The following is a 19,021-nucleotide window of genomic DNA, read 5'->3' as shown; positions in this document are numbered from 1 at the left end:
TATGTATGGAAATACATTTCTAGAGCTGATGTAAAAAACAGAACAAATGCATACTGCCATCCCTTATACATCAACATATATGAAATATTAGAGAGCCATCATGAACTTGAATACCAGCTGCCCAGATATAAATCACATATATATATATATATATATACATATGTACTAGAGTAGTATATAGAGCTGACATGCACACTACTAATACAAACTATCTCTTAAACAATCATATAGATGAAGTTTTCTTTGTTGCCTGGTATACAGTTGGTAGAAGCACAACAAATACATACTACTCCTACTACTACCACTACTACTACCGGCTATACAATAATATACTCGATGTCATATAGGGCGAGATATGGACACAAATATAAATGCGCGCAGTCACCGTTTAGAGAGTGATACATGAAAACTTTCAATTAGAGCTGACACAAATCATGACTAGCAACAATATTCCCATGACAGCGTATATGATGCCTAACTATACATGAAGAATCAGAGAGTCTGTGTGAGCAAACCACGAAGTCGCATTATACAGCTTCTTCTGATATCTCCTCATATATATGTATATATGTAAATATGTATACATAGAAAGAGAGAAGGAAATAGATAGATAGAGAGATAGAGAGATAGGGAGATGGAGAGATAGATAGACTGAGAGATAGAGAGATAGATAGATTGAGAGATAGAGAAATAGATAGATTGAGAGATAGAGAGAGAGATAGAGAGATAGGGAGATAGATAGATAGGAAGATAGAGAGATAGATTGATAGAGATAGAGAGAAAGAGAAAGGGTGTGTACCTGTGTGTGTGTGTGTATGTGTGAGGCCCAGAAGACCGTACTGTACAGCTTCCCGTGATGTGTTCTTATGTGTGTGTTTATATATATATATATATATAGAGAGAGAGAGAGAGAGAGAGTCAGTGGCCCGAAACGTCGTAGTGTATAACGTCCCATGATTTGTTCCTGTATATATCTTTATATATGTAGAGAGAGAGAGAGAGAGAGTAAGAGGCGCAGACAGTTGTAGTGCAAGGCTTGCTGTGGTGTGTTTGTATATAAAGAGGCAACGAGAGAGAGAGAGAGTCAGAAGCAACGAAGGTGATACTGTGGGACGTGTTGTCTTGGTGTGGGTGCTTCGCGTGCAGATCGAACTGGCATATATCAACACAAACCATCCAGACTTTATGAACAATAGATTCACAGCGGATGCTCGCCCGCCCAGAAGTCAACAGTGTACGAGTTGCAACACCAGCAATCATATGGGCGCCTTCAACACGAACCACATGGGTGCAAGCAACAGCAGCAGCAGTACGAATAGCAGCATCTGCGGAAATAACAACGGCAATGCGATAGTTCGATGGAATCGACGACAGCGCCAGCAGCAGCAGCAGCACCGCCCGTCGTCTCCGGTGACCGGGGGCACAGCAGAGGGGGGGGGTGGGCCGTTGCTGCAGCACAGCGGGTCTTCACATCCACAAGCCTCGTGTAATGGAGGTCCGTTTTTCACTGCTTGTGGCCTTTTACCCCAACGTGCGAAGCAGCGGCAGCAGCGACAGCAGCAACAGCACACTCGTCCAATTACTCTGTCAGGCGGGGGGGGGGGGGGTGTTTTATGGCGTAGGCTAGACAGTGTGACTCTATTTGTATTGCGCGTCTAGATATTCCACTCCTATGCTACGCACTACCATTAGAGGGAGAGTGCAGCCTTAGTAGCGAGCACTCGAGCATGCACACACTTTGTAGTGGGAAAGAGCCTCTGCAGTGACTTCGATACACACACCAAGGAGCAACGCATTGACGTATATGCAGAGAGCACCTATTCTGTTTACCACGAATGAATGCACGTATGCCTCCCTCTACGTATATATAGACACACACCATCCGCAGCACGTGTTGCGTACAGTTCATGCTTAGGTGGCCCCGTACAAATGTCCACGTATACGTAGACAACCTTATACGTATGTTCCTATACCCATATACATAGAGAGATATATATATCTGTATGGGAGAACTCTAAAGTAAAATGTGTCTACGTAGTAGTAGTAATAGTATATTAGGGTAATAGAGCTGCTGCAAGAAATGTACATTGCACTGACATACATCTATGTATGTATGTATATATATATGTATATTTCTCCCTCGCTATATATATATATATATATTATCACAAACACATTCGCGTGCTGGGCTTTTTCACTGGCGTACCGCAACAATCATCACGCGCTCCTCCCATATAACGAGGCATGTAAAGGAGATGTATGATAGCGCATCATACCGTATTTACATTCTTGCATGTATGCTACTCAATGAATATATATATATATATATATATATATATGTGAGCGCGTATTTGCATCAGTGTACATGTATACATGTATACATATACATCGATGGATAGATAGGCACATATATGTGTAGTGTGTGTTTCTTTGTGTGTATGTGTGTGTGTGTGTCTGTTTATGTATGGTATTTGTCTGGCTGTGTGGATGTGCTTGTGTGTGTGTGTGTGTATGTCCGTTCTAGTATGTGGATTCGTGAATATGTATATATGTGTGTGTGGGAGTCAGCGTAAACTCATGTGTCTATGTGTCTCTGTGTATGTGTGTGTGTCTGGATATGCATGTGTGTATCTACGTGCGAAGCATCACCGGCGTCTCCGCCTCTTCCTCAGCAGCCGAACACCTCCTGCAGCAGTCCCCGAGGAACGGGAGCAGGAAGGCTGCTGACTGACCACGCGGGGGTGGTAAGTAGAGCCCGGCCTACGAGGCGTGTAAGCATCGAAAACAGTTGCAGATATGCGCGCGCTTCGAAAATCACGTCACTGTATTGCCCTGCTCCTTGTACGCGTCGTAATATGACTTCCCCAGCGAGCTGCCTAGCACCAACACACAATGACTGACATATATATATGTATATATAGAGAGAGAGAGAGAGAAACATACATATATGCAAATATATATGTATACGCTGTCTAAGCAGAATCACTAGATTTACTAATAGCCGACGTCCCTTCTAAACACCGTCTTTTACGCGTCCTCACTACACAAAAAGTGGCCAGGCACAAATCACATGTAAGAGTGTTTTGTTGATCGTTACGCATATACTACTACTACTAATACAATTCCTACTACTATTACTAATACTACTACTACTCCTACTACTAATACTACTACGTAGACACACGTAGACCACCCCTCCCCCCCGTATAGTGTGGGACACTCAGATGAAGTGTGGATGGCTGACAGTCTTTCTGAAAGCTCGGAAGTATATGACTGTGTGTCAGCCAGTGCTTTTACACGCTCTTCAAGCAAGCGCGAACAGAGAACCACTTAGTATACAGATGTATATATAGATGTGTACATGTATATATTTATGTGTTTCAGCTCCGTGTATTATCGTCTTCGATATTGTGTTTCTCCGTCTTTCCCATATATGTATGTATTGCTACTTAGACTACCCTATAGATGTGCGTGTACGTAGGCGTAGTTTGCTATATCCATCTATGTGTATGGCTGCTTTGTCTCCAACATACGGCCATATACTCATCTGCATTGCCACAGACGTCCATGGACGTGCGTTGCTCCACCCATATATACATCCGTATACTCACCTGCATTGCCCTAGACATCCATATAGATACGCACCTCAACCTCGTAAATGCCCGTACGCTTACGTGCTCTGCCATGTAGACGTCCACGCACACACACACACACACACATGGCTGCATTGCCGATATAGGGTCTTATACTTTCTTTGTTATCGAACCAGAAGTACACATGTCTCTCGCTGGCACGTTATACGTCCTTATACTTACTAACCACAGGAGATGTCCTCTTGGCTGGCGAACTCCATATGCGTATTCCTTCAAAACCTTCTGATGCTACTAGCCCTGGTTCTAGTGCGAGACCTTGAGCGTTGTAGCGTCCATATACGTATGTCACCGTTGAAGACGACCGTACGTCTACCTTCCCTGCCATATATAGACGTCCACACACACACACACATGGCTACATTGCAAATATATAACCATACACATTTCTGCGTAGCTAAACACGTCGATACACTCACCTCTCATTGCCGTAGTGTATGCACCTATACTCACCTAACACTGTTATCCATGAGCACCTCCTGCTGGAAAGCCGTGTGGCCATTTACATAGGGCCATACGCACTTCTCTGCACTGCCGTATACGTCCGTATACTTGTCTTATCGCCATATGCGTCCATATGCGTACTCATATTGCCGCGTGCACGTGTATGTACGTGACCGCATGGCCAGTATCCAGTCCTACATACTTCTCCGTATCTACGTACGTGCAAATGCATATACTCACACTGCCATGCACGTCCATATTCGTGAAACCAAATTCCCGGTCTACAGTTTCACATCCTTCTCTGCATCTCCGTATAGGTGTCCCCTGATATACGTGGCTGCATTCGCAATATATGGTGTCAAGTAGGCTTCTTCTGCATTGTCATATATACGTCCATACACCTAATTGTCCTATATGTACGTTTCCGCGGCCTGGGAGTGTCTACATCCCAAAGGCGCGTGGTTGAGCAGGTAAGTACACACTAAAGTTAACAGGGGATGCATGTTTCACGTTAAGACCTTCACTAATACCCTGACGCTATCACTACTACTACTACAACTACTAGTACTACCACTATTAACTATATATACTACTAGTAATACTAATAACTATATAATAATACCTCCACTATTGTTCCATCAACAGCAACTACTACTGATACTAGTAATGCTGGTACTACCACTAGTACTGATGCTACTACACCTACTAGCAGTACCATTAGTACTGCAACTACTGCTAGTAGTATAAAGCTCAGAAGCGGTCGTTCATTCTACATGCATGTAGAGAACTCTCTAGGCGTATGACTACGTAAAGGTGTGGTGCCGCCCTGGGAGAGTGAACAAGTCTTGCGGTAGGGCCCAGGGGCTTCGGCAGTCCTCCCACCATCCAAATGTAATAATATGCTTTAGCGTAAGTTGCATTACGACTAGTACCGCTACTAGTACAACTACTATCACTATTACTGCTATCAGCGTATTATTATAGCAGCATCTCCTGTTCTCATAGTAGAACAACAGCCACTACTATCACTGCAGCAATGATGACTGCCAGCACCACAACAACTAGTACTACTACTACTACTACAGGAGCAGGTAGTTTCACTACCCCCAACAGTAGTAGTAGTAGTAGTGGTGGTGGCTGCCGTAGTAGCAGGTGAAAGAAAGGTGGTTGGACATCTTGTTTCCTTTTGTCTCCTCAGATGGACATGTGTGTGGCGATACACACACACACAGACAAGTACTCGTTCGGCAGTGTACCACGCGTATGTACGCAAATGTATGGCGTTTTGCTTATATATCACATATACAGCATACTGCGTTACGCATGATAGTACGCAAGGAAATGGACTTACTGACACTGGTGGCTGTCATCACACGGGGGAGACTGTAGTACATACTTTACATGTTCTGTGTGTTCTGCAACTATGACGAATTTGCATTGGCAAATACATATATATACTACTACTACTATTACTACTACTAGTAGTACCAGTACGCGCGCACGAGTACACTGGCCACAGTGTTCTACAAGATCTCCGTAGTATGTACATCTCCACTGTTTGTGTGTCTCGTGCTATAGCGGTGTTTGGTCTGAAGACACACTCAGCTGCCAGGTGATGCTCGTACATACACACGTGCATGTACTTGAAAAATACAGCCACGTGGGCTATGCATATGACACACTCTTTGGTAATGACCATATACTCCTCGTGCCCCCTGTATCACACAAAGGAGATCTTAGAGTAGAATTCAACATACACGTTCACGTGTATTTCTCTCTCTGTAGACACCAACAGGAGTATATCACGCATACTCTTTTGTGTATATATATATATATATATATACATACACGCAAAGACCTTTGTATACATACTGTATATACATATACATATATACATATATGTAAATATGTATATATGTATATATATATATATATATATATATATAGGTCACGCGTGCATTGCACATATAGGTATTCCCTACCAGTGGAGATATACTCCACACGCCACCTATAACACCTGTAGGCGATTATGACAGTAGCAACGCACATGTACGTTTGTATGAGTTTTTCTGCAGACGCTCTCGTCCACGTATGCATACGTGGGTGGCACGCGTGTATACTCAACAGACAGCTATGCGTACTGTGCCCAGCGCTCTCCACATTAACAGACGGTGGACAAAGGCGACGCCTTCAGCCTCTGCATTCACCTTACGTACGTACACGAGCGCAGCGAGGGTTTGCTAGTGGTATATGCGTGGTAAGTATCATATACATAAAGCTCTCCTCTCCACTTCACGGATGTATGAAGGTGTGTTATATTACCCCAATCATACACACTCACGTACAAGACGCAGACACTTCAAATAGATACTACTAAAGTACTGTAGTACCGAGCAGAGTGGCCTCTTCCCTTGGAGTCTGCCCTTCTGTAAGTGCATGCACAGTACCACTGTCGGCGAACATACAGCACTAGGGGGCTGTCACAGTAGTAGAGGCGTCGGCTGTGTGTATATATGTGTGTGTATGTGTATATGTATCTGTGTGTATGTGAATGTGTATATGTGTGTGCACACGTATGTGTGTGTGTGTGTGTTTGTACGCGTGTGTGTATGTGTACATTCATGTGTATCTGGATAGTTGGGTATGTGTACGTGCACGCGCGTGTCTGTGTATGTGAATTGTGGTCAGGTGGCAAGTGCTGCAGCAGGGGTGTTGCCCCAGGGCGGTTTCTTTTCTTTTCTGAAGGGAGGAAGCAGGGCGCAAGCAGCAGCACTGAGTAACAGCAGCAGCAGCAGTAGTAGCAGCAGTAACATGCGGCCGGACACGCTTCAACATCAGCAGCAACATAACAGCAAGCGTCAGCCACCTTTGATGCCATCAGGCAGCGAACCTGAATCATCAGCGTCTTACAATGCGTCTGAGGAACGCATTGTTAGCGGTGAATATTCACCAAGCAGCAGCCGAAGCAGCAGCAGAGGCCGGTCCTCGCCACCACCTGCATTGCCTTCGTATCGACAGCAACACACTCGCCCATCCGCTGGGTTTAATGCTACTCCTGTACAAGAAACACGAAGTGAGGGGCGCCACCTATGTGTGTGTGTGTGTGTGTGTATGCGTATGTATGCATGCATGCATCTATGTATGTATATGTCTGTATATATGTATGTTTGTATGTCTGCGTTGGAAAATCTCACAACTCTCTTTCACCGTACACAATAAATCTGCACACCTCTGAACTTTCTCAATCTCTCTACAGATACATATGTACATGTGTACATACATACTACCTACATACGTACGTACGTGCATACATACATGCGTAAAGACATACGTACATATGTATATACGCACATACATACATACATAGACATATACATAAGTACGTATGTGTATAGATACGTAGGGATTTACGCACATTCAACTGAGAACTCTGGTGGCATCACGTACATACATACATATATACGTACATACGCACATATATACGTACGTAACACATATCTACCTACAGATTTTGAACATTCTCATACATTCTATGAAATGTATGCCGAGGATTCTCTATAACTATAGCTTCATTCACACATATATACATACAAGCGCGTGTGGCTACTCTTATTCCTGGCCCACAAATTATATGTGATGAATGGAGTAAGATGTCGCAAGCGCGAGTTTCACAAGGAACCCGTGTCTTTACACGTGCCTCCACGGCATTTCAGTCACCGTTTTGCTTCTGTATACAGCCTGCGTCTATAACGAGCTTCTTCCAGTGCCAATTATACACATCAGATATGTTACTGAACACCTACTCTCCTAGGGCACGTTCTCACACCTAATTATTCAGTCACTTACTTGTACGCATGCAGACTGCTTTGGTACGAAAGATCTGTAACTCATGCACGTTCTGAGAGAGCCTCGCCAGGGAAGAAGGAAGATCTTTTAATTCAGTTCCGGTCGACTTCTCTGTACTTGTTGTCGCCTGCCTGTCACCTCTGGCTTCGACTACTCCTCGATATACACACACACACACACACAAACTAGACAGCAGCAGCAGCAGCAGCACCACCACCACCATTCCAACACGAGCAGCAGCAGTAGTAACAGTAGCAGTACCACCACCACCAGCAGCCGCGGCAGCGCCAGTACAACCACCACCACCACCAGCAGCGGCAGTGCCGCCACCAGCAGCAGCACCATCAACAGCAGCAGTACCACCAACAGCACATCCACCGATAACCGTGATGACGTAAACACATAGTAGCACACATTTCACTACCCGTACGTACTAACGAGAGTTGTGAAGGGGTGATATGTAGCTATTTGTGTGTGTATGCGTGTATGTATGTATGTCAGTTGAACATTTATCTCTCGTGTCAACATGCGTCCATACATGGAGCCCTCCTCCGAAGCCGCTACCAGAATAGCTTTTACAATGATTCGCGCATAGTATGCCTTAATGATATATACGATATACGCATATATAGACTTCTGTAATACACCTCCTCTCTAGGTGTACTACGCCTAGTAATACATACAATATAAGTACATAAAGGGCTCAGTAATGTAGAATCTTTTGAGGTGTACTGTCTTCACCAGGAGAAGAGAGTTCTCAGTTCAATTACTATCAAGATAAACCGGGACATCAAAAACGCTTCTGTGTGGCAGCTCGATGGCATATATAGGACAAGGGTTGGAGAGTGTTATCCTGCGTGGAAGCAGGAGAAGGGAAGGGTCTCCCCTGGAAGTAGCAGATGCATTGCTTCTTCTATATTTCAAAAGCACAACACATACCACTGTGATGAGGCTCTCGTTGCAGTCTCTGCTGGCCACAGTATATTACGCGCATACACCTCTGCTCCCCCCTCTTTCCCATCTGCTCCATGCGTGGCCACACTGCAGAAGTCGTATATGTGTGCGTGTGAAGCGTAGACTGCTGCTGATTCTTTTTTTTACGGCTGCTCTTGTGAATCAGACGCTCTAACACTGCTGCAGGGGTGGAGGTTGTGAATATATGTATCTATAACGGCGACTATCACGCTCAATCCGAGGGCCAGCACATGTATATATACAACAGCTGACTGAGCAAATAGTGAGGCTGAGTGTTGTGCTGCTGCTGATGCTTCCACTTTGTTAGACTGCTGTTTACGTCCAATGAGACTAGTAGTAGACATATTCCTACTTGTACTGAATTAGTACCAGTATTACTACTTTTGCTGTATGTACACTGCTAGTAGTTATAATAGTATGCGCACAACTACTGTACTTCTACTACTCTTTACTACATTTAGTATAGGCTTTGCTACTGTATTTATACTACTCTTAGCTATAATAATAGACGCACTACTACTGTATAGTTACAGTAATATAAGCTCTGCTCTCTAACGATCCACACAATGCAGCGGCTGTGTCTGCATTGCAGAGCGGGAGAATGCATCTCTTTGCCGCTACGCTTTGTCGTCATAGGCATATCACACGTCACTGTTGTTGTGTGTTCGTCTGCTCGAACTGTTGCTCTGCTGCTGGCAGGTGAAAGCTTGTCTACGTCACGCGGGGCAGGCCCGTTCTCCATCTCCGCTGCGTTTCGAGTAAGGAGCTTTCTGAAGCTGTAATCTATCTCTCTCTTCTTCTCTGTTCCTCTCTGTCTCTGTGTTTCACGCATGTTCTACATATATTGTGAATTGTCACAACTTCTGCGGAGACACCTTCACCCTCAAAAGAAGCGGTTAACCATGCGGAGGGCTGTCACATATCTCTCACAAACCACTTTACACCGCAGCCACGCACACATCCCTCAACCACGCAGACACACATACACACCCAGAGCCGCCCGTACACACACACACACACACACACAGAAACACACCCACGCACACACACACACACACACACACACGAACACGCTGCTTTTGTTTGGAAGATTCTGATTGTGGCTACCCTTGCTGTACGGCGGGGGCACATACACACCCACACACTGATACACACCCCCACAGCAACCCACGCACACACACAAAACCAAACACGCTGCTTTCGTTGGGAAGGTTATAATTGTCGCTGCTCTTTTGTGAACGGCGGCCGCAGGCATAATCCCCACAGACACCCACACACAGACACGCAAGAATTTGGCCTCTGTTGTAATGGTCACTATCTCTGCTGGCCAGTTGCCAACTATTGGTGTGCTGAGGTCTCGCCTATGCTACCATATCTTTGTACACTGAACCTTCATCTCTCTCTTTATTTACATCCCTCTCATAAGTTAACCGTACTATGTTAGTATTTGGCATCGAAGGAGTATACGAGCTATATAGCACTAGCAGCATTAGTAGTACAGTAATAGTAATATTAGTAGTAGTAGCAGGAGGAGGAGTATAGTAGCAGTATATTACTAGCAACACTAGTAGTATTGCTAGTAGTAGTAGTAGTATAAGTTCTAGCAGTAGCTGTTGCCACGTGTTTTTTGCTGCGCCCCTATATCTCTCAATAGATGTGCATGAGCGTCCAAGGACTTCGTTGTTATACCATTTGCCACTCTAGGAGTATATTAGCAGTACACTAAGACAGCGTTATCATGCCGCTTGTCACTCTGGAAGTATATCAGCAGTATACTACCAGCAACACTAGTAATTTTACTAGTAGTAGTAGTCGTAGTAGTAGTAGTAGTTGTTGTTGTTGTTGTAATGTAAGTACTAGTAGTAGCTGTTACTACGCGGTTTTTGCTGCGCCGCTGTATCTCTCAATGTAAGTGCATAAGCGTCCATGGACTCCATTGTGGCCTGTGGCAGTGCCACGTTCCGTCAGCCCGTGTCTTCTCGCGCTGCTCGTAATACCTCTTGTAGTACTACTTCGTCTCCAGACCATTGACGTGTGTTCTGCCAAAAACGTATACATATACATAAACATACATGTAAAACAGTGAGGACCGCTGCAGCGACTGCAGGCCTTTTGGTGGCCTAGTGCAGTTAGAAAAGAATGAGTAGCAGTAAGCAGCAAACGGTGCTCTAGTATTATTGATCGCTATTCCTCGTGGGTATACCCTTTTTGTAATATAGGTCCTGCTCTCGAATACGAGCGCGTGGTTTATTATATACGTGATGCTGTCTAACGAAAAGTCTGCGGGAGGGCCCGCAGCCGGCGGTCGCGTTATTTTAATGCCTTTGATACTACTCTTCTGCATGAGTGTCTCTCTAGTACTGTTTCCTCCCTGTGGCTCTGATACTCCGGAGCTGCATTATTGTCTCTGTCGTACTTTTCCCCCTACCTGGTCCTAATACTCTTGAGCTGCACTAGGTGGTGCTCTTCGCTTGCTTCTAATGCTACTCGGTTGCACTGTGTGGCTTTCTTTCCGTGGCTCTAAATACTACTGAGTTACATTATGTGATGGTGTCTACACAGCTCTAATGCTACTGAGCTACAGTACGTGGCGTTATCTGCATGGCTCTAATACTACTGAGTTGCATTATGAGGCGTTCGTTGCGAGGCGTTTTCTGCATGGCTTCAATACTACTGAGCTGCATTATGAGAGAATTTTTGCATGGCTCTGATACTACTGAGTTACATTATGTGACGTTGCTACATGGCTCTAATACTATTGAGCTACTGTATGTAGCGTTCTCTGCATGGTTCTAATACTACTGGGTTGCATTATGAAGCGTTCTTTGCATGGCTCCAATACAACTGAGCTGCATTATGAGGCGCTCTTTGCATGGCTTCTATACTACTGAGCTACACTATGTGCCGTTGTGAAGGAGTCTATCTAGCCTTTGTAATACTAAGGTGCCTCTTTGTCTTTTTATTTTTGATTCGTAGGGAGGAGCGATTCACTTGCCGCAAGTTCCATCGGTCATTGCTCCGTCCGAAATTCCTTCGGAGCGTGAACAAATCGAGACCGATCTTATCAAAAGTTTAATATGGTCTTACTTCCAAATTGTGAGGTAGGAACTATCGTTCTTTTCGCTGCTAGTACTACTACAACTACTGCGAGTGCTGCTGCTGCTGCTGCTACACCAACAGCGATGGTGGTAGCAGCAGCGTCAACGCCAGCAACAGGAACAGCAGCAACAGCAGCACCAGCAAAAGCAGCAACAGCAGCGTCAGCAACACATCCGTAGCAACAAAAGTAGCAACAGGGGCACCGGTAGGTACCCCAAATATCTCACTTGTGTGCATGTGCATGTACATATTCTGATATAAACAAAAGTATGCAGCAAGGAAGTGATGCTAATATGGTATAGTGCATGCATATGTATATCATTTACAGTGGCGGGTGCAACAGCAGTTTCAGTAGCAGCAGCAATAACATCAGCAGCGACAGCAGCAGCAGCAGCATTACCACCTGCAATACCACCACTACCAACACCTGCAACGATCGTACCCATCAGCAGCAGCAGCAACAGCAGCGGTAGTACGTTTTATTAGCATGTCTTTTTGAAACTGTGTAAACTCAGTTCTCTTCAAAAAACAGTCAGAGGTTCCCCTCAGTAATCAGACACGCCATGTTTTCCTTCTTAGCAGCTACGAACACGGCAGCACCCATAGGGGCCTTGCATTCGTGCATTGTTAGTGTACGATACTACGTTTCTCTCGCCACATATGAGAGCGTCTAGCTATACATGTATGTATACCCAAACATGTATGTATATATATTACATTACGTATACATTACATTACATTACATATATACATACATACATTTGTATGTATGTGTGTATGAATGATAATGTTGTCTTCCTCTCTGTAGATGTCCTCGAGTGCGTCGGACTCATATGCGTATGCCTCGTGTGTGCATGCCTCGTGCGCGTATGTGTAGCCCTACGTTTGCGTGACTACGTGCGTCATGGCGATATGCGTTTACACAGTGCTGCTGACGCACAGGCACGTCTACTAGTCTCTCTCTTCCTCAGTAGTATACGGCTGTATCTGCACTTGCGTAAGTATTTGTATACGCCAGAGGCGTGATCGTGCATATATACAAAAGCCGTGGGAGATACGAGCTGCTCTCGTCACGTGAGTTTAGATGGTGTTAACGCATCCTTCGTAATGAACGCAGTTCAATTTGAGTCTGGTACCCGCTTCAGTAAGAATGGCTTACACAGGCACTCCGTAGTGGGGCTAGTCTTCTGTGGGCAGGTCATTACTTACAAGGAAGAGGTCGTCTGTGGACGCCTAAACACATCTTTGTATAATAATACTCTCGAGAATAAAACGTTGCGCAAAGCTTTTCCTGTCATTCTAGTTATATTACCCTCCGGTGCTCACGCAGAAGAAAGAAAGAGGCCTCGTTAACTAGTGGCCTTCTACAGTACATGCAGGACAATTGCTCTCGACGTGAAGAAACGCGCTAAGCAGCTCCTTGTAAATACTATTGTACTATATACAAACCTTTCCACTCTCCATGAGGCTCTGTGCGTGCTTGTGTGTGTGTGTGTACGTACGTGTCAGCGTATAGGCCACGACTGCACTCACTAACGAACTGAGGGTGTCAGATAACTCTCTTCACTACCACAACGTAGAAAATAGGAGACAACGTGCTACTGGGGCTGAAACGGGGAGAGGCTTGCATTTCCTGCCTATATATATATCACTCAATGGGCTTGCAATAACTACTGGGCCTTGTATTTCCTGCCTACGTATATATACGTGTATGTATATATATATGTATGTGGATTGATTACCACTCAACGGGCTTGCAATAACTACTGGGCCTTGCATTTCCTGCCTACATATATATATGTATATGTATATATACATATATATGTGAATTTGTCACCACTCAATGGGCTTGCAGTGATCACTGAGCCTTGCATTTCCTGCCTATATATCTATGTATATATGTATATATAGAATGTGAATTTATCACCACTCGATTGGCTTGCAGTGACCACTGGGTCTTGCATATCCTGCCTTGCAGTGATCACTGTGGCGTGCACAGCCTGCCTATATACATGTATATATTACAACTCGATGGGCTTGCAATGACCCACGCACGTGTTCGTGTCTTTTTCTTCAGTTAGTGTGCTGCGTATGAGGCACAGCAGCCTTTTAAAAGCGAGAACTGCTGCACACACTGTGACAGCCCTTACCTGTTCTGTCAGAACTATTCTCCGAGTCATCGTACGTATACGGACGTAATAACATGTACGTAATATTTTAATATCTCCCGCACACACACACACACACATGGAAACACACTTACACACACCTGAGTACGCACGTGTATACGAATTCCATGGCTATATATGTAAACGCTTGTATATCACTATTTGTATTTCTGCACGTGTATTTCAATACATATGCACACATTTTCTCTTGTGTAGCAGCTGTTTAAGTACAATTCTACACTTGCTTCTCTTTGAAGTGAGGCTTCAAGATTGCTTCCTTACCTAATACTGACGAGGGTATGCGGCTGCGTATAGATGCCTTCTTGTGTCTGGTCGGTCACCCTTGTGCGTTCAAATGCAGATTTTCGATTCTTGTGCATATGCATGTCGGCACCATGTTTGTAAGCTGAGACTTCTACTTTCGAGATACCGTCTTTTTATACATGTGTCTGGAGTTGTCTTGCTTTACTACTACTGCTGCCGCTGTTGGTCGTGGTGGTGGTGGTGATGCTGCTGCTTGAACTCAGGAAGAACGTAGCGGACGCCGTACCCAAGTCGGTTATGTACTTCATGGTAAATACTGCAAAGGATGTATTACAAAGAGAGCTAGTATCACAGCTATATCGAGAAGGTAAATGCTGTTTACACATGCATATTTGTATATTTATGTACGTATATATATGTGTGTGCATGTGTGAACTGAGACGACGTCGGAGTCAGAACTCTACGTTGATGTACTCTGATGCTATCAGCTGCTTACTTGGTTTCTATCACTTCATGGTAGGTGTAGCGTAGGGCGACTCAAGTGTATAAATACATATATATATATATATACACGTCAGTACATTAGCATAAATATTGTGGATATGACGTTGTGCTCGTGCAGCAGTACAGAAGACAAGCTCACAGAGTGTTTTATTGTAGTTCTTCTTTTGGCTGTTCGCTAGTCACGTCAGAACAACTGAGAAGGAGAAAGAAAGAATTACTTTTGTGGTGTTAGTGGTGGTGTTGGTGGTGTTGCGCTCCTCCTGATTGTGGAATTGCGGTAGTAGCTGATAAAAGAGGAAAACATGTCTTGGTTTCGAGAGAAAAAGAGAGATAGAGACACAGAAAGACGATTCTCCACTCTCGTAATGGTACTGCTGTTTTTCTGTATCACCGGGTTGCGATAGTAACTGGTAGACGAGAGAGGACGTTATAGTCAAGAGAGAGAAAGAGTGAGACAGAGAGCGGGAGAGAGAGAGAGACGGTTGTGTGCTGCTAGGAGTGCTGCCGCTTTTCCTTATCACCGAGCTGCAGTAGTGACTGATACACGAGAGAGGAATTCATAGTCAAACGTGAAACAAAGAGAGAGAAAAGCAGTTGTCTGGTGGTACGGGTGCTGCTTGTGCTGCTGCCTCGCTCGTACCGAGCTGCGATAGTGGCTGACAGAGGAACGAGAGTACCATAGTATATAGAGAGAGAGTTAAAGAGGGATAGAGAAAGAGAGAAACATTTGTTGAGTGATGTGGATGCCGCTGCTGCTGGTTCTCTTTATCAGCGAGCGACAGTAGTAGCTCACAGAAGAGGGAGAGCGTTATAATAACATTGATGAAGACGTTTCCGCTGATTTATACATCGCTGAATGCGATACGCTGATGCTGCATATCAACTGCTGTTCCGCAGAGAACCCTGAAACTCATTCTGTTTTGAACGCCCCCCTGCGGTTTTGAATGGGAGTGTCCTCCATACCTCTCATGTATAAAGTGCATCTTCAAATGGTGACACCAGATTTCATGCCTCCTAGTTGCATGTATATATATATATATATATATATATATGTGTATGCCCATGTGTGTGAGAAACGTACAGATATGTAGATAGATTTTTACTAGCAAGGATATTCGTAGGCATTAGTGCATATATATATATATATAAATATATGTATATATGAGGTAGACATACATATACGTTGGTATGCCTTTCATGCGTTTGCATATGCGAAAGAAGCTAAGGAGTGTAAACTATAGGAGCAAAGCATAGTACGTTCATGAATGAGGAAGATAATACTCTCTATGTATGGAGGACATACACATACGGAGCTGTACATTTACCATCTGTATCCGCAGAAGTGCATATGAGGCATGCTGTGTGTATGCGTATGTAGCTTACCCCCTGTCTACCGCTATTTTAAGTGAATTTAGCTGCACATTCAAGTGCTCACATACTGCCAGTCTTTGTATAACTCCTCAGCTCTTGTGTGGTGGAGACTGTGTATGGCATCATGAAAGTAGGTACTGCCGCAGCTGCTGCTGTTCCTTTTGCTGCTGGTGAAGATGATGATGATGGTGCTGCGGCTGATCTTGGTGTTGGTGGCGGTGCTGCTACTGCTGTTGTTTGCACATGCACGGGATGCCTGACAGCAATTTTCCCCACGAGGGGGAGGGCAGATAGAGGTAAGAGCGCATGCAGCGTGTCGCTACTTGTACGCTCTCTATACTGTCGTAGACCATGGCGTTTTGTGTACAGAGCTCTTCAGCGAGCTTCTAAAGGAAGGCGAGGACATATGCGAGCGTCGAGCCCGATGCAAGCAATTGATGCGGTGAGAGAGAGAGTTGTTCTGGTGCACGTACACACCATCGCGTACCCGCTAATACGTTCCCTGCTGCGCGTCCGTGTCCCACTGTGTGTACAGGTAGCTGAGTATTTCAGCCATGCAATGTTTTTCTATGCACGCAGTGTATATGCGTATATAGATTGGCACATTGAAGGCAGGCAGTTAGAAAAAGGCAGCAACTCAAACCTTTGCCATATATCCATGTCTAAGACGCTGTGGCGCGTTTTTCCTAGGGACGCTGTTGCTCATGTACAATATGCGGTACCCGAAGCTTCGGAGAAGCACGCTCAAGCGTGTAGTACTCAGACTTGTGTACACTTATTATAGAACCTTTCTGTGTTCCTCATATGTATGTACGTTGACGCCTGCGCTTTCCGAGGCCAGCTTAGTATGGATGCTGCTGCGCACAGAGAGGGCTTTGCGTTGATTGATAGGGTTGAAGTGGAGGAGTGTGTCTGCGTACAGAGGGCTTAGTGCAACTCAAGCGCTGCTGCTGCGTGTGGCAGCAGTGTTTGCTACGCCCAGTGGGTGGAGTAAGCCTTCTCTCGTTTTTCTTGTGGCAGGCCAGTGAGTGTGGCAGCATGTGCAGAATGATCCGTCGAATTTGTGTGCAGTTCGTTACGCGGAGCAGCAGATATCTTGGCGCAGATACGAGACTACGGGGGTAATTTGGAAGACTGCACAGCTGACGGGAACTCAATCCTAAACAGATGAAAAAAGGTAATCATGACATTCATAAAAGCAGCCCCCCCCTTTCTTCAGCCACGAAAAAAAGACAGTCAGTTTTCACATTCGCACCACCAGTCGTATAGTGCATCCGTGGAGAATTCCATGGAAAACAGCACACGCCCCCGAGGGAACATAAGACAGGAGAGGCGTTCTTAGATCCCCTGCTAACGCATTACAGACGCCTCTCATCGGAAATGTGTGCATCTTGCGGAAGACGTAGCCTGTTGCTCCATTAGTCACGGCAGCATCAAACGCAGCCATAGCGTCTGATAGTGTACTGCGGAAGACGTGGCAACTGTGGTATAGTTGGTCCAAGTCACAGCAACAGCGGCCTCGGCAGCAGGATCTAATAGTTTAGTCAGGAACATGTAGTAGCTGGTCTTCCTATGAGTCAGAGCAGCCATATAGTCTGATAGTGTGGTCAAGAGGATGTACCTGCTGCTCTTTTTACGAGTCACAGCAGCAACAGTCTCAGCCATACCATATGAAAGTGTAGTCAGGAAGATGTAGCTGTTCTTCCTATGAGTCGGGGCGGCAACAGACTCACCCGCAGTATGAGCGAACCCCGACTCGCACGATGTAGCTGTGCTACTGCCGCTCCATTGGCAAATGCAATTTGTACAGCGCCTGATGTATCTGTCAGGCACAACTGGCGCGTGCGCGAGATGTATAAAACTTGCCTTCGATACTCTCCAGCAGACGGGAGTTGAACAAATGATGTCATAACCCTGGTCTTGCTTTTTGAAGAAAAATATTACTGAGGTTGATTGAACCATTGCCGTCAGGTATTGTCATCAGTAAACCGTACCACTCTGCAGGCTTTCCCAGTGCGTCCTCTTATTGATGTACGCATGAGTATTCAGGTTGACTATTTTTGGCACTTGCCTCTGTGCCAAAGTGTATACTTAGCTTCAGAATTCGGCACATAAGTGCTTCACGTTGTACATTCACTGGTGCTTGCCTCTGTGCAAAGATGTGGGTACAATGTCAATCTCTACACCCGCAAACGCATATTGAAACAGGGTACCCAAATGTTCAATAACGTCTGCGCTCGACGCCATGTCTTAACGACCGCTGCGAAATTCGCGTCAATTGATCAACGCACGCGACTGCATTCCGCAGATGCATCTGTGCTTCCAAACTCTTTAGAAATACTCCACCAACTCTCACTTTGAGTTTCATGAACTACGTATACATATATCTGTATATATATCATATGAATTTAGATATACGTATAACACTGTATATAGATATACGTATAAACCTGCATATGTACTAGCACAGTGGAAGGGCCCGTCTTTCCTCATGAACACAGGTATAACTACACATATGTATGTATATATGTATCTATATACACTGTATCATTCAGCCAGATCTACTAGCACGACTGATAGATGAGAAGGGTCTCTCTTCCACTGCGCTAAGAGTGAATGAAAGTGCCGAATCACTCTAACGCAGGGATGTTTTATATTCATTGTAAGCAACAGAACACTCAGCCGCCTTTTTTGCTTCGG

At 44.9% G+C, this 19,021-nt stretch overlaps 1 protein-coding gene across 1 annotated transcript in view; it reads left to right on the top strand.

Annotated features, from left to right (window-relative positions):
* LOC131479114 (dynamin-1-like protein) overlaps positions 1–17,492 on the top strand; it is a 43,721-nt gene extending 26,229 nt beyond the window's left edge. The window contains exons 11-18 of the mRNA XM_058659700.1: positions 1,147–1,410; positions 4,412–4,564; positions 6,263–6,351; positions 8,178–8,334; positions 11,892–12,016; positions 14,710–14,813; positions 16,691–16,763; positions 17,393–17,492. Coding sequence (XP_058515683.1) covers positions 1,147–1,410; positions 4,412–4,564; positions 6,263–6,351; positions 8,178–8,334; positions 11,892–12,016; positions 14,710–14,813; positions 16,691–16,763; positions 17,393–17,492 — 1,065 coding nt within the window. The remainder of the gene's footprint in view (positions 1–1,146; positions 1,411–4,411; positions 4,565–6,262; positions 6,352–8,177; positions 8,335–11,891; positions 12,017–14,709; positions 14,814–16,690; positions 16,764–17,392) is intronic.
* The last annotated feature ends 1,529 nt before the right edge of the window (positions 17,493–19,021 follow it).

This window comes from Ochotona princeps, unplaced genomic scaffold (assembly GCF_030435755.1).
Source record: "Ochotona princeps isolate mOchPri1 unplaced genomic scaffold, mOchPri1.hap1 HAP1_SCAFFOLD_2525, whole genome shotgun sequence".
Taxonomy (NCBI): Eukaryota; Metazoa; Chordata; class Mammalia; order Lagomorpha; family Ochotonidae; genus Ochotona; species Ochotona princeps.
The sequence above is the reverse complement of the archived record's forward strand: the minus strand, read 5'-3'. Positions and strand labels throughout refer to the sequence as shown.